This window comes from Bubalus kerabau, chromosome 13 (genome assembly GCF_029407905.1).
Source record: "Bubalus kerabau isolate K-KA32 ecotype Philippines breed swamp buffalo chromosome 13, PCC_UOA_SB_1v2, whole genome shotgun sequence".
NCBI classification, from domain to species: domain Eukaryota; kingdom Metazoa; phylum Chordata; class Mammalia; order Artiodactyla; family Bovidae; genus Bubalus; species Bubalus kerabau.
Genome location: NC_073636.1, coordinates 54,315,759 through 54,339,457, shown reverse-complemented (window position 1 = coordinate 54,339,457; position 23,699 = coordinate 54,315,759). Strand labels below are relative to the sequence as shown.

The 23,699-nt window shown below is 57.9% G+C and overlaps 2 protein-coding genes across 3 annotated transcripts; one reads left to right on the top strand and one right to left on the bottom strand.

Annotated features, from left to right (window-relative positions):
- The first annotated feature begins 5,654 nt into the window (after positions 1-5,654).
- OPRL1 (opioid related nociceptin receptor 1) lies at positions 5,655-12,039 on the top strand. Of its 2 annotated transcripts, none has more exons than XM_055543171.1 (3): positions 5,655-5,872; positions 10,521-10,876; positions 10,975-12,039. In XM_055543171.1, exons 1-3 carry the CDS (start codon positions 5,655-5,657, stop codon positions 11,496-11,498), a joined length of 1,098 nt encoding a protein of 365 aa, XP_055399146.1. In that variant the 3' UTR covers positions 11,499-12,039. The 2 variants fall into 2 exon arrangements, with proteins under 2 accessions (XP_055399146.1, XP_055399145.1); XM_055543170.1 differs by having other exon boundaries at positions 5,655-5,887.
- A 4,492-nt stretch (positions 12,040-16,531) lies between these two features.
- NPBWR2 (neuropeptides B and W receptor 2) lies at positions 16,532-17,542 on the bottom strand. Its single transcript, XM_055543169.1, has one exon. It carries the CDS (start codon positions 17,540-17,542, stop codon positions 16,532-16,534), a length of 1,011 nt encoding a protein of 336 aa, XP_055399144.1.
- Between the last annotated feature and the right edge of the window lie 6,157 nt (positions 17,543-23,699).

The following is a 23,699-nucleotide window of genomic DNA, read 5'->3' as shown; positions in this document are numbered from 1 at the left end:
TGATTTTCTTATGTGGGTCAGTTTGTCTGTAAGAGGTCTCACTTTTGTGCGGTGGAGGCTCAGAGTCCAGTGGACAGGCTGGCTTGCTGTGGGGGAGATGCCATCCTCCCAGTCTGTCCCCTCTGGGTGTAGATGGGGTAAAGGAGACTGGAGCCCAGGGAGGAGATAGGGGTTGGGGAGGGAGGGCCCACGACGTGTGAAAGGGAAATACCCAGAAAGTCCCTTCAGGGCTCCTTTCCTCACCCAGCCCATCCCACAGACCCCAGGCCAGCTCCCGGCCCACACTGGGACAGAGGCTGACGGCCGCTCCCTCCCTCACCCCATCCTTAGCAGCGGGCAGTGGAGTGCCCCTAGCCCTTGCATCCCGTCCCCACACCCCATAATTTCCACCTTCTCGGATCTGAACCTCCAACTCAGCCCGGACTCTAAGGGACTTGTTGACGCGGTTGCTGGGTAACCAGGAGGCCCGCCCCTCCCCCATGCCAGCGGGGGCGGGGCGACCCCTGGGAAGGTGCGCAGTTACAGCCTTGGTCCAAGAGCGAAGATGCCCTGGACACCTGCGCCGAGGGACTTCCCAGGTGAAAGGACCCTGGGGGAGATGACCACAGTTTTTCCAGACAGAGTGCGGGCTTTTGTTTTCCGAGTAGCCCCAGAGCGCCCCAGGGCTGTGGGCTCAGCTTCCTGGCTGGAGAGCTGTCTGCTGGCCAGTTTTGGGGTTAAGGGGCGCAGCTCTGAGGAGACCTTCCAAGTTGAGCCCCTTTCCCCTCTACGTGGCCCTAGAGGCCTCCCACAGCAGAACACGGGGTTCTCCCCTCTCCCTGGGCAAGTTTGGGGTCTAGGGGTCTAAGACTAAGACTCAGGCTTTGATGAACCCCGAATCTCTGGGTCCTGGCTCCTAGATTCCTGTTATCTATGTATTTATGAGTTTCATAACATTTTATAACTGATTCACTTAATTTGATTCTTTAATTTGTTCATGTACTCATCAGTTTATTCCAGATTCATTAATCCATGGACTCCATGGACTCATTCCAGTTTACCTTAGGCCAGAATTAGTGCATTAGATCCATAATTTGTTCATGTATAGGTGGCTCCCACAGTGCTGACATGCCTCTCCCTTTCATTCCTGGTTGTCTACTTGGGCCCGTGGATGGTGCCCTTTTGGGAGCTCATGACCTGAGCCCCTGAGGGGAGGGACTATCTTGGCTTTGGGGGGGTGGGTCTCAGCTGGGGTTCTGGCCTTTTGGAAGGAGGCTGTTGACCGTTCCCATTGTTTTTTGAAAGTTTGCTCTGGCTTCCGGTGAGAGGGTTAACTCTGATTCGGTAGCCCCGTATCTCCAGAGCTGGCATGCCATCCACCCCCTTCCTGAAGCTGCATGGAACAGTCCATCCTTTCCACCCCCAAGTTATGAGAAGCTGTCCCTGGGACCTTCCCCTTCCTGCAGCTGGGCTGGTTCCTTTAGGATAGGGCTTCCCTGGTGGCTCAGATGGTAAAGAATCCGCTTGCAATGCAGGAAACCTGGGTTTGATCCCAGGTTGGGAAGATCCCCTGAAGAAGAAAATGGCAACTCATTCCAGTATTCTTGCCTGGAGAATTCCATTGGCAGAGGAGCCTGGTGGGCTACAGTCCATGGGGTCACAAAGAGTCAGACAGGACTAAGTGACTAACAAACACACTAGGCCTTGGGATTCAGCTTCACCTGGGAGCTGCTGCTGCTGCTTTTTTTAAAAAAAATTTTGTTAGGGTGTACTTGATTTAGTGTTGTGTTAGTCTCAGGTGTACAGCAAAGCACATCAGTTATACATATACATATATCCACTTTTTTTTCTAAAGTAGTGTGTACATGGCAGTTCCAATCTCCCAATTTATCTCCTCTTCCCCCCTTATTCCCTGGTAACCACAAGTTTGTTTTCTACATCCGTGACTCTACACCTGGTGGCTTTTGAAGACAAACGTCTCTGGGCTCCAGAAGAAGCAGTAAGGGCTTAGGCAGGCTGACCTAGCAGGCTGCCTCCTTCAAGCAGTCCTCCTGGACATATGAAACCCAGGCTGGGACCACCTCTAGCCCTTACTTGGTGCTCCCCCGGGAGGGAGTTCTCTGAGCCAGAAGTCTGGGCCCTCTTCTCAGCTTACCTGGGTCCAGGCCAGGGTGCTGCAGGGGGAAGAGGCTTGTAGGAGTGGGAGTTATGGTGTGGATGTGGGGTGTAGAGAATGGGCACAATCTCCTGCAAGAAGGGATTCACTCTGTTTTTGTAGGACTGAGAACCTTGGACACTCTCTCCTCCTGATTCCCGAGGGGGCCCGATGCTGGCAGAGCTCACATTCCTGAATGGAGCTTCTTCCTGCTTCTCCACCATCTTCCCCGCTCTCCTGGGATGGGAGGTGCTCTCGCTGTCTGGACCAGCCACTGTGAGATACCCTGACACATCTCCTGTTTGTTTCTGTGTCCAGGTCTTGTGTTTGTCAAGGGCAGATGGAACTGCTGAGATCTAAGGCCTGAAAAGAAAACTTGGAAATAATATTAATAAGTATTATTAAATGGCTGCAAAATTTAACATGATATTGCAAACCTACAATTCTCTGTCACTGTATGTAAATATTAAGAAGTTAAGATCACAAGGGAAAAGTAATATTTTATGAAGAAGCCCAGAATTATGAAAATCCTTTTACCTTTTAACAGCACAGTTAGTCTGGTGACTGAATTCCCTGGGGATGGCTGAATTCCCTGGAGGCTGCCAGCAACTGTGCTTTGATTCCTGTGCCCTGCTCAGGGGTGGCAAGACATGTGGGGACCAAGGGGCAGCAGCCAGTGTGCCATCTGGTGTTGATGGGCCTGGGTCCCTGGCGCAAGAGTGAGGTGTTTGTGGGTATCAGTGGTACTTTGGGACCTGTGTCCTGCCCCAAATGCCTGTGACCTCCAAGTGCATCCCTGGTCAGGCTGTCACTTGTGGACGTCGGTGCTGTCATTCGTGGAAGTTGTGTGTCTTGGGCTATCCCTGGTGCCCCTGTGTGTTTTGTTTTGCCTGCGTGTGGTGTGTGTGTTTGGGGTTGTCTTGCTTTGATGCAAATGCCCACATGTGTTCCCTGCTGCCCCACCTATGACACATACGTTTTGTGTCTCATCCTGGCTATGCAGGGGTCCAGAAAGACAAGGCCATTTCCTGGGCCAGCCCCCTTTGTGAGAACACTCCAGAGTCCAGCGCTGGGGGGCTGCCATCTCCAGGGGATGTCATCAGCACCCCAGCCTGGCCACCCGCCACCCTGTCCTTGGACTGAGACTGCCCCTTGAGGGGCCGGGTGTCAGCCTGCAACCACCCTCTGTGCTTTCTCCATCTGATTCGCCTTCCTGGGAGGTCTGTCCAGACCGGAACTCACATTCAGCCTCACAGCAGCCTTCTAGCACAACCCCTACCTCACACTGAAGGCCATTAGGAAATGCATCTCCAGAAGCTGGCAGCCAGGTGGGCCCAGACAGTAGGGGGTGGGAGGAGATTGGCTGCTCAGACCTTGGGGAGTCCAGTTCAGTTGGGGAGGCTGCAGGAGGCTGAGCCCCCCTGGCTTCCTGCCCTGCCGGGCTCCCAAGAGCTTCAAGCTTCGCCTGGAGAATGTGATGCATGTACGTGTCCCGGGGGTGTCTGAGGCCTTGATCTGTTTCTTCTCCCGTGTCTACCACGTGCTTCACATGCACCCTGGTGTGGGTTTGCGTGGCTGTGGCCCATGTGTTTGTGGGTCAAAGATGTCTGTGCATCTCTGAGCACGTAGCTGTGTCTGTGCATTTCCCCGGGTGCCTGTATGGGCATCTTTGTGTGTGTTTGTGAGTCTTTGTGTTCTGATTGCCTTTGTGGTTGTGCCCTGTGTCTCCACACGTGTCCCTGAGTTGACTGCAGTGAAGATCTAGAGAGAAATCCTGGGACAGCTTGGGATGCTGAGTCCTAGGGTATCTGTCTGCTCTGTCCTCTCCTGATTCGCCAGGTATCCTAGCAACGTTGCTGCCAGTTGCCTAGCAACCAGGTCCCCATCCTTGGAGACACATGCTCCAAGCAGGGTCCGGGCTGTGTGGGCAGAGCCTGGGTAGGAAGAACGACCCCATGATTTGGTAGGGCTGGCAGTTCTGCTCAGGGGTCACCCGTATGACATGTGACCCCAGTGCTGGGAAGGAGGCATGTTCAGTGGTGTGGGTGCTGGGGGCCCAGGCTGTGAGGGAATGACGCCCAAATGTTTCTCTGGGACTCAGCTGTGGCAGAGTTGCCCTTGGTGGGTCTCTAAGCGGCAGACAGACGTGGGTTTGAACCCTGTGTCTGCCACTTCGACAGGTGGCTTCATACTGCTGAGAAGCTGAGGCTTACTTCTCTTGTGGGCACACAGGTGATGCTGAGAGCAATGTTCAGGGGTAGTGGGGATGGACGAGCTTGCGCTCATGATGGGCTTGGCACACAGGAGGCCCAGGGGCCCACTGGACAGTCAGACATCCTGCTTGTTTATGAGGTTCTGATCTGCTAGGGGCTGGCTGGGCAGGGGCCCTGCCATGTATTCACCCACCTGCCAGCCCACTCTGGCTCACCAGCCCTGGGAGCCTAGCTGAGGGGCAGTGTTCTGGGCACTGAACTCCAGCCAGGGCAGGTCCAAGTCCACACAAGGCCCTGTCTCTGTGTGAGACAAGACTCCATGTCTGTCTGTCTGTGTCCGTCCCCCTGAGTCTCTATTCCATGTTTTTGTATGTTTCTGTGTGTCCTTGTGTGTCTGTCCCCAAGTCCCTGTGTGTCTTTGTGTGTGTGTGCGTGGCCATGTGTCTGTGTTCCTGTGTGCAGCTGTATTCTTGTGTCCGTGTGTCCAAGCCTGGCTCTGTTCATCTCTGAGGGTGTACCCTGGTCCTCGCATCTGTCCTCCGCCAGCCTGGGGCCCCCTCCTCCAGCCTGCACGGCCCCTCCCGCTGTGGAGCTGCAGCCTCCTCCCCTCCCCCAGCTCCGCACCAGGCTGCTGCGTCTGGTCTGGCGTCTGAGAAGGAGCAGGAGCAGCTGCCACTGTGCGGCAGCCACAGCCCCATCCGGACCCAGGGCTGAGTCAGGCAGGCGCTCCGAGCCCTGCTCTGCTGTTGGCCAAGGGAGTCAGGGTCTCTGGGCTCCCAGCTTCCACGGAGGTTACCGAGGTAAGGCTGAGCCTCTGAGGGCTGGTGTGGAGGGGACCCAAGGTGGCTGCGGCTCTCAGGCAGGGTTGGGGAGGGGCGGGTGTAGGCCCTGCGCTGGTTGCCCTGTGTCGTGTGTTCCAGGTGTTTCTGGGTGTGTCTTCGTTGCTTTTGTGCCTGCATGTGCACGAGGGTGGGTTTGTGTGTGTGTGCGCACTATGCGTCCGTGGGCCCCTGTGGCTGGACATTTGCCCCTGGTGTAACCACCTCCACGCACACCATGAGAGAACCGCAGGCCAGCTGAGACTGTGTCCCTGAGTGTGCACATGTCGCTTGTGTTTGCGTGTCCCTGTCTGGGCATACATGTTTGCATGTCTCCAGCTGCTACTGTGTGTGTGTGTGTGTGTGTGTGTGCGCGCACATACGTGTATCTCCACGTCTGTGGCCTGGGGCTGGGTAGGTGTGGGGTGCTGTGCTCACGTGTCCCTGTGCTTTCCCAGGGACTGTGGGCTTTTTGTGCGGGGTGTTGGCATGGAGTCCCTCTTCCCTGCCCCGTTCTGGGAGGTCCTCTACCAAGAGCACCTGCAGGGTAACCTGTCCCTCCTGAGCGCCAACCACAGTCTGCTGCCCCCCCACCTGCTGCTCAACGCCAGCCACGGCGCCTTCTTGCCCCTTGGGCTCAAGGTCACCATTGTGGGGCTATACCTGGCTGTATGCATCGGGGGGCTGTTGGGAAACTGTCTCGTCATGTACGTCATCCTCAGGTAAGCTGGGTGTCCCCCCCTCCCCCAAGTTAACTGCAGGTGAGTCCTGGGCAGCTCCAAGGGGCATGGAGAAGGGCCTGCTCTGGGTGGGTCTGGCAGGGGGGCTCTGCCCCTCCCCCTTCAGTTCCTGGTCACCCTGTCACTGGGCAGGGTCAGTCCTTAGGCCCTGGGTGCTCAGTTCCGCGGGGTGGAGGCTCCTGACTGGGGGAGGGGGTAGTCTGAGTGAGGGAGGAGGTGCCACTCTGCCCCAGATGGTGTGTCACCCTGACTCCTGAGAGATGACTTCCAGGTCTCAGCCATGGGCCAGGCTCCTGGCCAAGCTGCTGAGCGAGTATCTCATGGGCCCCCCAGTGATCCCAGGAGGCACCTCTTGTCGGGGTGATCCAGGGCCCATGCCAGGGAGGTGCATGAAGACCCTTCCTCCAGCTCCAGGGCTGAGTTTACTGCTGGTGTCTGGGCTGCTTCCAGCATTTGCTGGTGCTCAGAGTGGAATACTCGTGGGGTCAAGAGTGACAGCCAAGCTGCTAGGGGACATCATAGGTGGCAGTGTGGGGGCAGCGTGGAAGGATGGCTGAGACAGCGTGAGAGCACAGCATGGGGAACCGGAGTGGTAAGGGCATGGGGGAGAGTGTGGGGACAGGGTGGGAACAATGTGTGGGGATGGCATTGGGACTGCATGGGGGTCACACGTGTGTGTGTGTACATATATGTACATGCACTTGTGAGATGTGACTGTTCACGAGTACATGCATGAGAGTGTGTGCACATCTGGGTGTGTGCATACTCAGTGTGTACTGCCCCTTGTACATGCATCTGTGTGCATGGCCACAATACATGTGAGCACACACGTTTGTATGTGTGAGCATGGACATGAATGAGCTTGAACACATGCATGTGTGCACAGGTGAGTGTGCCGCACAGTGCAAGTACACATGACCTTGTGTCTGTGTCTGTGTCCATATGTGTGCATGTGTTTGAGCATGCCCTTGTACGTTTGTATGTGCTGGTGTGTATCACTTGTGCACTCAGACACAGACCTGTGAGGAGCAGCCGCCCCTCCCTCATTGCTGAGACCATGGTACCAGACTCACGTGCCTCTTGTGGCTGGAGGGTTTGCTGTGGGTGAATGTGGCACCTGGGGGTGGGTTTGTCCCTTCTTTTTTTAATTGTATTTATTTAGCTGTACTGGGTTTTCATTGCTGCACGCACTTTTTCCTCTAGTTGCAGCAAGTGGGGGCTACTCTCTATTTGTGGAGCATGAGCTTCCCATTGCAGAGGCTTCTCTTGTTGCGGAGTATGAGCTCCAGGGTGCACGGGCCTCAGCAGTTGCAGTGCACAGCTCAGTAGCTGCAACTCCTGAGCTCTAGAGCACAGGCTCAGTAGTTGTGGTGCAAGGGTTAGTTGCTCCGTGGCATGTGGAATCTTCCCTGATCAGAGACTGAACCCGTGTCTCCTGTATTGGCAGGTGGATTCTTTACCACTGAGCCACCAGGGAAGCCTGGCCTTGCTCTTTTTTAAAGGCAATTTTTTAGAACAGTTTAGGTCACAGCAAAATTGAGCAGAAAGTACAGAGGTTTCCCATATAGTCCCTGCCCTCCGGTCCCCAGGCCTAATCTCCCCCATTATCAACATCCCTCCCAGAACAGGACGTTTTCACGACTGATGAACCTACATCAACACATCATAATCCCCCCAAATTGACAGTTTGCGTTAGGTTTCCCTCTTGGTGTTATACTTTCTGTGGCTTTGGACAAATACATAATGATATGTATCTACAATTATGGGGCTTCTCAGGTGACTTAGTGGTAAAAGAACCTGCCTGCCAATGTAGGAGACGTAGGAGGTGTGGGTTTGATCCCTGGGCTGGGAAGATCCCCTGGAGAAGGAAATGGCAACCCACTCCAGTATTCTTGCCTGGAAAACCCTACAAACAGAGGAGCTTGGTGGGCTACAGTCCACAGGGTCACAAAGAGTTGGACACGACTAAGCTTGCACACTCATCTACAGTTATAGTATCGTGCCAAATAGTTTCATTGCCCTAAAAATCCTCCTCAGCCTTGCTACCTCCCAACCCCTGGCAAACACTGATCTTTTTACTCTCTCCGTAGTTTTGCATTTTCCAGAATGTTGGCATCATGCAGTCTGTAGCCTCTTAAGATTGGCTTTTTTTCATTTAGCAATATGCATGTAAGTTTCTTCCATGTCTTTTCATGGCTTGATAGCTCATTTCATTTTATTGCTGAATAATATTCCATTTTATGGGTAAGCCACAGTTTATTTATCCATCCACCTACTGGAGGACATCTTGGTTGCTTCCAAGTTTTGGCAACTGGGAATCATGCTGCTGTGAACATCCATATGTAGGTTTTTATTTGGGTGTGTTTTCAACTCATTTGTGGAAATATCAAAGGGTAGGTGATGCTGCATCTTATGGAAGGAGTCTGCTTTGTAAGAAACTATCAATTGTCTTTCAAAGTGGCTGTACTGTTTCATGTCCTCACCAGCATTTAGTGGGTCAGAGCTCCAAATGCTGGTCATTCTAATAGGTATGTGGTGGTATCTCGTTGTTTTAATTCCTATTTCTCTGATGACATATGAGGTGGAGCATTTTTTCATGTGCTTATTTGCTGTCTGTATATATTCTTTGGTGAGGTTCTGTTAAGGTCTTTGGCCCATTTTTTAACCAGGTTGCCTCTTATTGTTGAGTATTAGCAGTCCTGTATCAGATGTGTTTTTGGCAAATCTTTTCTCCTGTCTGTGGCTTCTCTCCTAGTTCTTTTGACCCACTTTTCCCTTTATCAGCTCTATGGCATTGAGAAGGCCATTTAGATCCTCTGAGCCTGAATATCCTCATGTACAGAGTGGGCATCAAACTAGCAGTTTTGAAATCTTTTTTTTTTCTCCCCCACCCCCCCAGTTTTGAAATCTTAAATGAGATAAAACTCAAATGAAGAACTTGGCACAGGCATGTGCCATCATCATTATCATTGTTATTCTGTCATAATTAAAGCCTCTTTGGGATTATTCTTAATCCCTCTCTAAAATGCAGAACTAAACCCCAGATTCCTTCATGGTAGCCTAATAGACATGGAACCTTGTTGCCTCTGCTACCACCATCACCACCATCACCCCATCATCGCTGCCTCCAGTAAGAGTAGCAGCAGCAGCACCACTGCCATCACTACCACTACCACCACCATCACCACTACCATCACCATTACAACCACCATCACCTCCACAACCGCCATCACCACCACCACCACCACCACCATCACCACCACCATCACTGCTACCACCACCATCACCACTACAACCACCATCATCACCACCACCGCCATCACCACTACCATCACCACCATCACTGCCACCTCAGTTACCACCACCACCATCACCCCACCATCACTGCCACCAGTAAGAGCAGCAGCGGCACCACTGCCATCACTACCACTACCACCACCATCACCACTACAACCATCACCACCACCATCACCACCACCACCACTGCCACCTCAGTTACCACCACCACCATCACCGCCACCACCACCACCATCACCACCACCATCACTGCCACCACCACCATCACCACTACAACCACCATCATCACCACCACTGCCATCACCACCACCACTACCATCACTGCCACCTCAGTTACCACCACCACCATTGCCCTACCATCACTGCCACCAGTAAGAGCAGCAGCGGCACCACTGCCATCACTACCACTACCACCACCATCACCACTACAACCACCACTGCCGCCATCACCACTACCATCACCATTACAACCACCATCACCACCACAACCGCCATCACCACCACCACCGCCATCACCACCACCACCGCCATCACCACTACCATCACCATTACAACCACCATCACCACCACAACCGCCATCACCACCACCACGATCACCATCATCACCACCATCACTGCCACCAGTAAGAGTAGCAGCAGCAGCAGCACTATCACTACCACTGCCACCACCACCACCACCATCAGCATCATCACCATCATCACCACCATCTCCACCATAATTACCACCACCATCAACACTACTACCATCACTACTCTCAGAACTGTTAATTCATTCAGCAGATATTAAGCACCCACAATTTCCCCAGCCCTGTGCCAAGTTCTTGGATACAATCAGACCCCATTAGCATCCATCCCCTTCCTGTCACCATTTTCTGTCTCAGTTGCTAAGCAACAGTGAGGCCTGGTTTAGTCTGCTCTTACAGATTCTGGAGTCCCTGGAAACCTTTGATGGTGGAAGGCCAGCATTTTGGTCCAAGAAGGGTCTTAGGGTAGCCTTAAAAGGGAGGAGGACAGGTTCTTTGTTTTATGAGTTCTTCCTCTGCTCTCATGCAGGGTCAGGCTTATACTGGTCTGCCCACACACCCATTTTTTCCAAAGCAGAGCAGTCTTTAGGTTATGAACTGTTTTGTATACTGTAAGTACTTGAAAAATTTGTTAAAATATTTGCCTCCAGGCTCCATATCACTGGGCTGGGCCCAGGAGCCTACATTTTGACAGGGGTCAGAGTGGTTGCCCCTGTGATGGCCAAGAAGAAGGGCCCCTTACCCTTTGCTGCCAGGTCTCACAGGCCAAGTGAAGCCTTCTTTCCTCTCTGCAGACACACCAAGATGAAGACAGCTACCAACATTTACATCTTTAATCTGGCCCTGGCAGACACTTTGGTGCTGCTGACACTGCCCTTCCAGGGCACAGATGTCCTCCTGGGCTTCTGGCCATTTGGGAATGCCTTGTGTAAGACAGTCATTGCCATCGACTATTACAACATGTTCACCAGCACCTTCACGCTGACTGCCATGAGCGTGGACCGCTATGTGGCCATCTGCCACCCTATCCGCGCCCTTGACGTCCGGACATCCAGCAAGGCCCAGGCCGTCAATGTGGCCATCTGGGCCCTGGCCTCTGTTGTCGGTGTTCCTGTTGCCATCATGGGCTCGGCACAGGTTGAGGATGAAGGTCAGTGCAGTGGCGTTTCCTCCCCAGCTCCCTGCTGCCCTGGCTCTGGGTGGCTCCCTCCCTGCTCACCTGCCCTGACTCCGCTCTTCTTCCTGCAGAGATCGAGTGTCTGGTGGAGATCCCCACCCCACAGGATTACTGGGGCCCTGTGTTTGCCGTCTGCATCTTCCTCTTCTCCTTCATCATCCCCGTGCTCATCATCTCCATCTGCTACAGCCTCATGATCCGGCGGCTGCGTGGCGTCCGCCTGCTCTCAGGCTCCCGGGAGAAGGACCGGAACCTGCGGCGCATCACACGACTGGTGCTGGTGGTGGTGGCAGTGTTCGTGGGCTGCTGGACGCCTGTCCAGGTCTTCGTGCTTGTCCAAGGGCTGGGTGTCCAGCCAGGCAGTGAGACCGCAGTGGCCATCCTGCGTTTCTGCACAGCTCTTGGCTATGTCAACAGCGGCCTCAACCCCATCCTTTATGCCTTCCTGGATGAGAACTTCAAAGCCTGCTTCCGGAAGTTCTGCTGTGCATCAACCCTGCGACGGGAGATGCAGGTGTCCGACCGCGTGCGCAGCATTGCCAAGGACGTGGCTCTCGCCCACAAGACCGCCGAGACAGTGCCGCGGCCAGCATGACTAGGCGTGGACCTGCCCATGGTGCCTGTCAGCCCGCAGAGCCCATCCACACCCAACACAGAGCTCACACAGGTCACCGCTCTCTAGGCTGACGCACTGTCACTGTGCACTACCAGCCTCCATGGCTTGCCCTGTGGCCTCGGAGGGTCTGCTGCCATCATGGGACAGGTCAGAGCAGGATGGCCGCCCTCAAGGCCCTGGTCCTACTAGTGCAGGGCAGGGGGCAGATGCATGGACTCAGCTGCCTGCCAGAGGTGCGCTGGCATTGTCAAGCCTCATGGACCCTTCTGGTCTCTCCCTCAACATCTTGCTGTGGACGGACACACACCTGGAGGTGTAACTGCAGCTGTACAGACCCATGTGCCCTCATGCTGTGTGCTGTCTGCTGGGAGCCCTGCAGTGTCTCCTCTGGGCAGCTGGACAGGCATGGGGCTGCCTGGAGAGTCCAGTGGGCATCCCCGGGCAGTGGGACTTGTTCTGAGAGTGGAACTTCCTTTGGAGGTTTCTCGGCAAGCCTGTTTCCTCCAGAACACATGAACCATTGCACTGCAGACATGGCTGTTCAGGTGTGCGAGGTGCCCAGGAGGACCACTGCAGGCCTTTGTCATTTGTGGAGCAGCCCCTGTGCCTGGTCTCAGCTGCAGGGAGTGGGGAGGGCTCTGCGGTGATCTTTCTGGTGTGCCCGGGCCTCCCTCAGCCCCCCTCAGCCTCCCCCTTAGATCCCTTGTTTCAGACTCCATCCGAGGTCAGCGGCTGTGCAGCCAGCAGAACCCTCTGCCCTGTCTGTTCTAGTGGCCTTGGAAGGATGGTAGTGGGCCAGGTTCTGCTCTGCATCCTCAGTGACTGATCACTACTTCATTTTCAGGCCTCCAGGTGTCTGTGGGGGACCTTCCTACTGTTACAACTTGTCTTAAGCAGTGCCAGTTAGAGGACAGCTTCGTATGCAGAGCTGGTAGGAGAGCTGGGGCAAGGCTGCAAGGACTCTCTGGGCCGTGGGGACCCTGCCCACCATGGCCACCTAGAGAAGCACCCTCCTGGTCTGTAGATGAAGCCTGTAGGCCGGTGACTCGGCAAAGGCTCTCCATGCAGACTGGCTGCTGAAACAGCTGCCAGGTGAGCTGCAGACCTGGCCAGGTGACCTGAGGCAGAGAGGGGGCGATGCTGACTCTGGACTGGCCTCTCGTGCTTTGGGGTTCTGGGCCCTGTGGGGTTGTTCCTGGGGAGGGTGGGGCTCTCTGTGCCGCCAGCAGCGAGAGGCTGGGAGGACCAGAGCCACCACAACTGTGGCATTTCTCGCCATGCTGAAAGATGTGTCAGCCTGTTCCTGTGTAACATGCCTCCGTGTATCTGTGCATGCCGAGAGTGTGACTTCCCCTGCATGTAAACTGCCCTGAACTGTCTCCAGGGTCATGACAGAGGGTCAGAATAAACCCCTGCATGCTGGTCAGAGCGCTCTGCCCACAAGGTGTTTCTGACCCTGCGGGGGGGTTTGGGAGTAGCTTTTCTGGGGTTGGGGCATGGGATGCCAACCTGCTCCTCACCTGCCCAGGCTCTGTGTGTGACGACGGTCTTCCTGGGAGGCCTCCACTCTGGGAAGGGGTCGAATAGTTCATGATGTGCTGGGACCTGTCTCCTTTGCTTCAGCACAGAGTTGCTCCCCAAACAAGCACTGACTCTGTGCCTCTGCAGCCAGTGGTTCCTGTGGATCAAGTTGGTGGGCGGTTCCCGACAGGGGGCCGGGTTCTCTTCACCTGCATTTAGTCTTAGCAGACCCCCACCTCACTCTCGCCCCTTCACCTTTCCTCAGGTGGCTCCAAGGTAGTTTGATGACAGACAGACAGCACTGCTCCTTTGGTGGCCCTGAGATTCAGAGATCCTCCTGGTCCTTGCAATGGACCAGTACCACGCAGGCTGAACCTCGGGCAGAGAGCCCTGTCAGAGACAGGGCTGGATGGCAGTGCTTGGGCACAGGCAGAGGGGCCAATGTCTGGTTTTACATATGTTTTAATGACAAGCAAATTGCAGTTAACACAAAATTTTAGCAACAGAGTAAAGTTTAGGAGGGAGGAGCCACTCATTGGGCGTTAGCGAGGGGGCACTCAGGTCCCAGCGGAGGCGGCGGCTCCGGGTAGGCCCCTGGAAGCTGCGCTGATCCTGCCTACTATGCCCACGCCACAGCGATCGGATCGTCTGCGCTCGTCCCAGTCCTGGGGGCGCTGAGGGGTCGGCCAGGAGCCCGAGGGGCCTCGGAAGGGGAGGGGGGGCCCTGGCTCGCTCGCTCTCCCCACCTGCACCCCGACCTCACCTCGGTTCCCCCACCTTCCTCCAGCCCCACCCGCGCTCCCAACCTCCCCCAGCCTGCATCCGCACCTCCTCCCGGTCCCTGCCCCGCCCCCACCAGCTGGGTACGGTCAGTCCCCCGGCTTCTGCGAGCCTTGGTTTCCTTGCTTGCTTAGAAGGGACCGCAATCCTCCTCACGGGATTGTCGGGGAAGGCGGGACTGGGGAAGGGTCAGCTGATGGGCTGGACCGGGGAAGCTGCGGGCTCACCTGGCGCTCCGGACTTTGACCACCAGGGGCGCTGTGGCCCGCGGAGACTCCACCCACTGGCTCTGCCGGGCGGTGCTGGGCCGGGGTCCCTGCAATGGGGCCGGGCGGCGGGGGCGGTTGTCTGGGGACTGGAGGAGAGGACCAGTTCTCTATGGGACCAGGAGCCCAGAGCGTGGGGACACCCCCTCCCCGCTCCCCAGCCTGTCTCTGGCGTCACGGTGGAGGGGGGGCGGCATTTTCCCCGGGGGTCCGTAACTCACTCTCCCCTCCCTCTATCTTGGTTGGCTCCCCCACCCTTGGGGTCTGGCGTGAAGACCCTCCCTCCTATCGACTGGGCGGGGCTTGTGGGCCGCCTGGCCGGCCCGATCCGCCTCGGCTGTGGGGGTCGAGGGGCCACCTCGGGGAACAAAGAGTGTGGGGTACGCTGAGGAGGCTTGGTTGGGCCCCCCCAGTGCTGAGGAGATGTTCTGCTGGCGACGGGGCGGGAGACCCTCCGCGGCGCCCCTCCCCCGTGTTCCCGCCGGCTTCCCGCTGACACAGCCCGGCCCACGCCCTCCGTGTTCCCGCCGAGCGCATTTACACCTTGCGGCGCCGCTGGGGTCTCAGCTGGGGTGTGGGAGTCTCAGTTCTCCTCTCAAGGAGCTCACAGGGCGCAGGATGAGCGCAGACGAGGTAATTACGGCTGCTGCTTGGAGAGGTGTGACTGCGAGGCTGTGAGGAAGCCGATCTTCCTGGAGAACAGCTGGTTCTTCCTGGAGAGGCTGGGAGCTGGTGGAGGCTGGAGAAGGTCACAGCCCCTGAGTGTGTGTCGGGGGGGGACTTGCGGACTCGCTTCTAAGGAGCAGAAAGTAGCGGAGTGGCTTCCCAGATAGGCCTTGATGGTGTGGAGGTTCCCCCCTGGCTGTCTCTGATGCTGCCCTGGAGACCCACCTGGTGCCATGTCTGGGAGATGCCCGAGCTGCCTGTGGACAGTCCACCTGGCCAGGAAATGAGGCCTCTTGCCAGTGACCTGTGAGGAAGCCGCTTCTCCAGCCGCAGTTCAGCCTTCTGGTTCCTGGGTCCTCAGCTGAAGTCCTGCCTGAAATCTCAGGAGAGACCTTGAACTGGAACCAGCTGAGACCTGCCCTGGGGTTCCTGACCCACATTCTTTGTGAGCGAATGGAGTTGCTCTGAGCTGCTAATTTTGGGGGAAAATTTGTCATCAAGCAGTAGCTTGCTAATACGATGTGGTCGGGAAGATGAGAGGATGGAGGTAACCGCTGACCTGTTTCAGGCTGGAGAGCGGTGGTGTGCCTGAACTGTTCCACATGCCTGGGTTGGGGGAAGTGGGTATGCACCCTGGTAGCCACCTCATGGGGTGTCGAAAGGTGGGGCCTGCTTGCCAGCTGGACAGACCGGCTGGAGCCATGTCACAAGGACCAAAGCCAACCTGAGGCCCCACAAGGGCCCAGGTTACTGGGCTCCAGGCAGGCAACTCACAGAATGGTAAAGCTGGAGCCCCAGGCATGGGAGCACCTGGGGGCTTTGGGGCTGAGAGTAGGGGGTCTGGCCAAGGCCCACCAAGGCTGTCTTCAGAGACCTGCCGTGTCCCCCTCCCCAGTGGCAGAAATGGTCTCTGAGCAGCCAGTCCATGAGTGTTCCACTTCATCCCCAGACTCAGCACAAGTCTGCCCCTCAGGCCACACGTCAGGGAGGAAAGGGTCCAGGTGCCAGCCCTTCTAGGTTACAGATGCCCCCTGTTATTGGTGGGGCCCAGAAGTCTTGGCAGGAGAGCCTTGGGTCCCATAGCAGGACAGTAGGGGGTCACAGTCAATGGTGCAGAAAGCACAAGGGGCATGGGGTGCTTGGGGGCCCCTGAACCCTGATCTGGGAGCCAGAAAGGGATGCAGCACAGGCCTCATGGTGGAATGTCACCTGGGTTTCGGGCTGTGAGAGCTTCGTGGCCTCCTTCGATGTGTCTTTGGCTTCTGCAGCAACCCCTGGCTTTAGAAAAGACCCTGATGCTGGGAAGGATTGAAGGCAGGAGGAGAAGGGGATGACAGAGGATGAGCTGGTTGGATGGCATCACCGACTCAATGGACATGAGTTTGAGCAAGCTCCGGGAGATGGTGAAGACAGGGAAGCCTGGCATGCTGCAGTCCATGGGGTCTCAAAGAGTCGGACACAACTGAGCGATTGAACAACAACCTGGCTTTGTTGCCTGAGGTGTCCCCCAGGATATCTGTTGTGCCAGGATCATCTCCTGGGGTAGGCAGGGTGGGGGGAGGGTTTGGTAAGACCCAAATCCCCACAGCTGACTGCCCAGGGGCTGTCCAGGGGGCAGAGTCACAGGTCTAGAAGGTCCATGGCCCTCTCTGCAGGCTCAGTGGCCAGGCTTCATGGGTGTTTCTTTGTCTGGAGGAAATAGTGATAGAAGGTGAACAGTGGGATGGTCCTTGAAAGGCACAGAACCTTTCTACTGTCTGCAGGCCATGAGGAGGGCGCTTATGCCCCCTGGCACCGACATGCGGTGCGGAGGCTCTTCCGGAAGCTGTGATCCAGGAAGGCATAGAGGAAGGGGTTGAGGCAGGAGCTGGTGTAGCTGAGGCTGGTGACCACATAGGAGACGATGATGACCAGCGGCGTCTGGGGCAGGTCTGTGGTCAGGGCCACAACTGAGGCCAGGTGGAAGGGCGTCCAGCAGAGCAGGCCCACGGCCAGCACGGCCAGGACCAGGAGGCTAACCTTCCGCTTGGCCTTGCCCAGGGCCTTGGCTCCGGAGTGGAGCCGCAGGGCCCTTAGCCTCCGCAGCAGGTCTGCGTAGAGCACGCAGAGGGTGCACATGGGCACCACAAAGCCCAGCACCAGCGTGTAGATGCGGCTTGCCTGGAACCAGGCCCTCTCGGGCCGCGGGAAACTCAGCCCACAACTCGTGACCTGCAGCTCATTGTTGTACACGCCTGCGAAGGTAAGGAAGGGCAGCACTGCGACTGTGACACCCAGCCAGACGCACAGGCTGGCGACCTTCGCCCTGCGGACGGTGCGCCGGGGCATGCGGCGGGAGCGTGCCGTGGCCAGAACCACCAGGTAGCGGTCTATACTCATGGCGGCCAGGAAGTAGACACTGGAGAAGATGTTGCAGTGGTCAATGGCCAGCACCAGCTTGCAGAGCACCTCCCCAAAGGGCCAGCGCTGCAGCAGGTGCTCAGCAATATTGGTGGGCAGCACCAGCGTGAAGAGCCCGTCGGCGATGGCCAGGTTCAGGATGAACACGTGGGTCACTGTCTTCATCTTGGGCGCCCTCAGGATCACACAGATGACGGCTGCGTTGCCCACCAGCCCCACGGCACAGATGACGGAGTATACCACCGGCAGCAGCACATAGAGGGCAGGCAGCGGCTCGGGGAAGGTGGCATTGTGTCTGGTGCCATTGTCCCATGAGAGGCTGGTGCCTGTGCTACCTGGGCAGGGGGAGCTTGTGCTTTCCAGGCCTTCCAGCCCGGTGCTCTCCATCATGGGGCGAGGCCGTAACGGTTTGTGACCTGGAAGGTGGGAGGTGCTTCCAAGCTGGGGTTCTGGGCAGGGGCCTCCTTGGGCTGGATCTTGAGAAAGAAAGAACCAGAATCTCTGGGACCTGACTGTCAGCTTGGAACAACAGGTGCCTCAAGTTTTCTGGCTGAGGCTGTGGCCCCTTTGCCAGGGTCATGGGCACATGGAATCTCTCTCCACCCTGTCCAGTGGCCTCAGAGAGCTTGGGTGGGTGCTGGGGATACCTTCTCCTGGGCAGCGCTTCTAGCTGATCAAGCTCCCTCCCCAAGCCCCTTCCCTGTTGGAGAGGCTGCCAATAACCCTTCTGGGAAGGGTGGTCTCTGATCTGCCTCCACCCCAGCCCCTGCTGACCACATCCCTCAGAAGGGGAGGGCTTGGGTTTGCCCCCAACCCCAGCCCCTGTCCCAGCCACACCCAGAAGCACAAGCTACTCAAGGCAGGCCTTTGGAAAATGCACCTCCCATTATACCCCTGGCCCCCTTGGATGGGGAGTCCTGGAGCGGTGCCCTCCCAGTCACACTGTAGACCCTCCATGTGTGGCCATCTGCACTTTTACTCACTGACCTGTTTGGAGACACGTGGCTGGAAGTTGGTGTCCTTGGTGGGCACTGGTGGTGGCCAGCTCAGACAGCGTCAAGGGTGGACGGGGGAGGTGTGGCTTCCACTGATGGACCCCAGTCAGGGTCCCAGACCGTCCTTAATCACCTGGGGAGTTTTCAGGACCTGCTCACTGGCAGCCTCAGCAGGAACTGGCTTCCCGCAAGGTTTCTAGCCGGATGGCAGCGCAGCACTGCTGCATCAGTGAGGGAGAGAGGGAGGGAGGGAGAGAGGGAGGGAGGGAGGGAGGAGGGGAGGGAGGAGGGGAGGGAGGAGGGGAGGGGGGAAGGAGTGGGGAGGAAGGCGGTCCGGCTGGCTGTTGTGGAGCCCTGGGTGGGGGAGCCGAGGCAGCACTCTCATTCCCAGGATCACTATGGGGCTCACTTGTCTGATTGGACTCTCCAGTGGGCGGCCCTGGGGTGTGTGTGTGCACGAGTGTGCACGAGTGTGCACGTGTGTCGGGAGGTGTGCGTTGCAGGGGCCTCCTGGCATGGGTGGGTCCACGGGCTCCTGTGAGCTCATCTGTGTCTCTGTCTGTGGGTCCCTGTGGGCCTTGGCACCCTTTCCTGTATATGTGTGTATCTCGGTGGGTCTCGTGTCTGACCTTGTGAGTGTGCATGTCTGTGTGCGTGGGCTTTCTGCGCTGATCTCTGTATCTGTGTCTGAGAGAGTCTGTTTAGGTCCCTGGCTGGGTGTGGGGGTCGGGGGTTCTGTGGGCCTTCACATGGGTATAGAATCTGTGGCCCACACACAACCCAGCCTCTTTTCTGTTGTTCAAAGAGGAACGTGTGCATGTGAACAACCTCGCAGGTGGAGGCACCATCTCACCTGGCGCCTGGTCCCTCCCGGAGAGGCGCGCCGTCACCAGCAGGGCTCCCAGGACCCTGCATAGGTGGTGAGACCTGCGTGCTGCTCCGCTTCACGTCTGTTTCCCGGCGACTCTGCTTTTCTTTTTCTGCTGGACACTCCTGACACTGGCGTGTGGACGGCTGGGCAGTCTCTGGTTGTGCTTTTGCCGTGACGTTGCCCTCGTGACAGTATCTAGTGCCTTCCCAGGTAGTTCCTCGGGTAGACGTCTGGGTCGAAGGGTCTGTGAGCTGCCAGCTCAGGGGGGGGCCTGGTGGGCTGTTGCTTGCAGGGTTTTGGGGCCATCACGCCACCCTGGCAGGCCTGCTTCCTTTTCTGGACTGTGGTCCCTCTGGGCCCGTGACCTGGGCCTGTGATGGGCATTCTCACCCTCAGGCCCCTCCTTCTCTTTGCCCCAGTTCTGTGGGTCACTGAGTGGCACCCCAAACTTGCTCCAGACTTGAGGTTTTTAAGCAGGTCTCCCCTCAAGCTGCTGGAGGCACAGTGGTGTCAGAACCAGGGGTGCCTCCCTGGTGGTTTCCCACCCTGACCCTGGCCTCTTTGAGGCCAACCATGATTCTGGGGTCCCTGCTCACCCCACCAGTGAATGGCTGGTCTGGGGCTCTGAGCCCTTCTCAGTCTGACCTCTGCTCTCCTGAATCTGTGCTGGGTGCCTCTGGCTCCCCACCTAGCCTGTCACATCTGAGGTGGGCTGAGAATGGAAGCTGAGAGGATGGGGGGCCCTGGGGCAGTAGGGGTTGGGGGGTTGAGGAAGAGGTACTAGGCCTGCAGGTATGGGGACCCCCAGTTGTCCATCATTCAGAAGTCCCTCATCCCCTGGAGCAGCAGTGGGGAGGGGGAGGGGTGCCCCAGCCTCTGCTTCTGGGTCTTTGGAGCAGCAGGGGGCTTTTTCTGCACATGGGTCAGGCATTGTGTACGTGTCTCTATGGGGAGAGGAGCTCCATTTTCAGAAATGAGTCGGCTGTTTCACTTAGCCTATGAGGGCTTTCAGGCTGTAGAGGGAGAGGTGGGGAGGTGGCCGCCTTGTCGCCGGGGGCTGGGGGCCTGGCCAGGTGATGGGAATCCTTGGGAGTCTGCGCTGGCTTTGTGTGTGTTCTGTACAGCGGCTCACTGTGGGTGGGGAGAAGCAGGTCCTTGCGAACCCTACCACCACCTCACCAACCCCCAGGGAAGGGAGGAGGAGTAAGGGAGGAGGGAGGGGGTGCGGCCACCCCTGCCCCTGCCCAGTGTGGCCAGAGAGCAGGAAGACCAGACAGTGTGAGTCACAAGCAAGCTCAGTCCAGCAGCTTTCTCTGTTGTGTGTCACTTGTCTGGTGTGGCAGCCCCCTTCCACCTGACCCTGATGGTTCATCTCACGTACGTGCACACACAGACACACACACACAAACCGCGCACACACACAGACGCGCACACGCACACACACACATGCATGCACTTAACACACACACACAGCTATGTCCTCAGGCAGAGGCGAGTGTGTGCTCCCCTGCGTGCCTCTGTGTGTGCTTTGGCTACCTGGGCTCGGCTCTGTCCAGGCAGGCCCGGTGGGTGGGGGCAGATGACCTGCGCCAGAGTCCGGGCCCGTCCCTTCTCCTGATGTCAGGTTCAGGGCTCAGAGAGGGCCTTGCAGGTAGTGCTGCCTCTAAGGAGGGAGCCGGGAGGCTTGGCTCAGTGAGAAGAGACAGGTGATTCGGGCCCATTTCCAGGGAAGCAGAGAGAGAACTCGGTGCCCGGCTGCCTCTCCCTCTTCAGCACTTCAGCACCAGTGGGCACCAAGCCGCCCCAGGGGCAGGGCACACTCGGTGGTTGGGTCAGGCCGAGAGGGAGGTCCTGGGTTCAGGGCTGGCAGGACAGGCCTGGGGCAGCCAGGCTAGGGTCCTATGGGAGCTCTGCTCAGGCAGTTCGCAGATATCCCAGTCCTCGGTCCAGAGTCATTCATCTGCCCTTCAAGTGTTTGTCCAGGAGAAGAGCAGTGAACAGGAGGGGAACACCCCTGGCCTCCCAGGGCTGGCCCTTTAGCGGGAGAGGCAGTAAACGACAGTGTGGAGTGCCGAGTGCAGCGCAGGTGTAATCCGAGGTAAGGAGCTAGTGGAGGAAGAAAGCAGAGATGCCGTCCACACACGGTGGTCTTGCTGAGAAGGCAATACCTGTGCTGAGATCGAGGAGGTAGGAGAGGCCTGGCAGGTCAGCGCTGGAAGGCACAGGATGTGGGGGGTCTGCTTGCGGCTGGGGCCTGAAGGGAGGCTGCTGGGGGGAAGGGGCTTAGTTCTCCCTTGGGGCACTGGCTCTGGCCTTCCTGACAGTTATGAAGAGGGGAGCATGGGCGGATCAGGTCCTCAGGCTGAGAAGGTCTGTCGGGTGAGGGGTTAGGGGAGCAAGGGGCCTGGTCAGGAGCCCTGGCCTGGGAGTCAGGTGGGGCGGGAAGGTTGGTCAGGATGGGTCCAGAGTCCAGCTGGCTGTGGGCGCCCACCCCGTCCGAGACCTTCAGAATGCGGGGGTTTGAAGGACAGCCTGGGCTGGGGTGTGCTCGGAGGCCCCCCAGCCTGCCCTGCCCACCCACCCCACCCCATGCTGAGAAGCAGGATACAGAAAGGAGGCCCATGGCTCCCTGGGCACCAGCCCTCTCAGCCTGGGGGGATTGTTAGGTGTGTTAGCAGGGGACTCCAACTTCCTTCCCCAGGGGTGGGGGTAAGGCCCTGTCCCCTCCCTCCTGCCCAGACTCCAGCAACCAGAGACAGGCCTCCTGGGCCAACCAGAAGGTGCTCCCCCTGATGTGAGTGCATGGCCATCTCCTGGGAAGTCTTCATGCGCATGGAGTGTTTGTGGGCCAGTTCCCTGGTCACTCAGCGCATAGGCGGGACTGGGAGGGAGGGAGCAGGTGCCTCTGGTTCTCAGGCTGGAAGGGTCACAGGCATGGCTGGGCCTGTGGACATGCATGTGGGTGGTGGGAGTGTGTGTGGGGGGCGGCAGAGCGCTCTGGGCCAGAGCCAGACCCAGGAAGGACATGTCCATGAACCTGACCTCCGGGTTCACCTGTGGTTCTTACTGCAGGTTGGTGGGCAGGTGAGTCAGACAGGAAGCTAGGCATCTTGATGACGCTGGAGGGGGCAGTGCTTGTCCTCTCACGTGGCCTCACAGAGGCCACACAGCTCAGCTACTCTCTGGGCCCAGAGGGTCTGGGATGCTCCAGAAGCTAGACTTGCTGACCTCAGACGGTGCCCTCTGTCTGTGGGATGGGGAGGACGGATGAAGCTGGTGGGGCCAGGGCACTGGGTCCTGCAGGGCCGGGCCTCTGGCTTTGCTTATTCCCTCCTCCTTCACACTTGCCTGGTACCATCCCCGGGCTCGGACACACAGACACAGATAGACAGACAAACGTGCCCTCCCAGCACACAGACCCTAGTGCCCAGCCCTCCGCCCCCAGCGGCTGCGTGAACCACCTATTCATTTCAGATTGCACGTGGCTGTGCCCTGCCTGTGCCTTTAGATCCATCTGGGCTGTCCAGGCCACTCACTGAGAGACTGGGCCTCCTCAGGGGGGTGGGTGTGGGCAGGGGGGCATCTCTGGCAGGGGGATCTGTGATGGGGAGGTAGCAAGGGCAGGCCGGAAGCCCCACGGTCATGCACCTGTCGCATGGGTATGGTGAACACGTGTGTGTTCCATGCCCCACGTTTGCAGCGTGCTGCCGGCATATGCTGTGTTTACTTTCTCCCCTCAGGCTGACACACACACATGCACACGTGGCTCGTTAATGCACCTCTGGGCCCCCTTAGGTCTGCACGTGGCAGCAGCCCTCCGCCCTGCTGTGTCTCGTTGGCGTGTTCAAGGCTCTCCCACAAGGTTCAGAACCTGGGGAGGGGCCCTTGCCAGGGCACTGCCCACTGCCAGGCCCTCTCTGTGGCCTCTGGGGTCCTGCTGTGAGGGACCCTGGAGAAGCCTGGTGTCTGCAGGGCTCTGAGGACCTGCCAGACCCACAGCTGGGAGAGGTTCTGGGTGTCCTGTGGGAGGATCTCAGAGCAGCATGTGGGAGTCTTGGAGGGCCCACGCCTAGGGTTGGGGGGGCGGTGCAGTACAGAGGGGGATGTGCTGGCGCACTGGGAAGGAGGAGGCTTGGCTGAGGGTGCCCAGGGAGGGGCATCCAGGACTCTGAGCAGGGCTGGGCCAGTACCTGAGCTAGGGGTGGGGGTGGGGGTTACATCCAGGATGGGAAGGAGACAGCCTCAGCTGTGGGTTGCGGGCCTCCTAAGGGTGGGGTTGCCCTGGACCCCCGCTTAGCCCTGCTAGTCCACGGAGCAGTGATGCCCTTCTGTGGGCCCGGCCTGGGGGCAGAGCCTTTGTCTAGGGCTCTTGGGGGGGCCCTTTTGTTATCACCCTGGCAGTGGTGTCAGGAGGGGCTGCTGCGACCTACTGGCCCTGTTAGGGCAGTGACTCTGCCCAGCCGGGAACCTTTGGCTTGGGGCGGCGTGGGGCTTCTGTCCAGGGACTGAGCTGGTTGGAGCTGTGAGTGATGACTCGGGTCTGGAAGCCCTTTGAATGGGCCCTTTTGGCCGTGTGTCCTGTGGGACGCACATCTCTCCTACCTGTCCGCCCTCCAGAAAGCGCTGGGCTGGGGTCTGGGGCCATCCCGTCAGCACCACAGTGCACTCAGCTTCATGTGTC

Coding starts and splice junctions, on each gene's coding strand:
- NPBWR2 (XM_055543169.1), bottom strand. CDS start 17,542: ATGATGGAGAGCACCGGGCTGGAAGGCCTGGAAAGCACAAGCTCCCCC.
- OPRL1 (XM_055543170.1), top strand. CDS start 5,655: ATGGAGTCCCTCTTCCCTGCCCCGTTCTGGGAGGTCCTCTACCAAGAG. Junction 5,888..10,520: donor GTCATGTACGTCATCCTCAG/GTAAGCTGGGTG, acceptor TCCTCTCTGCAG/ACACACCAAGATGAAGACAG. Junction 10,877..10,974: donor GGCACAGGTTGAGGATGAAG/GTCAGTGCAGTG, acceptor TTCTTCCTGCAG/AGATCGAGTGTCTGGTGGAG.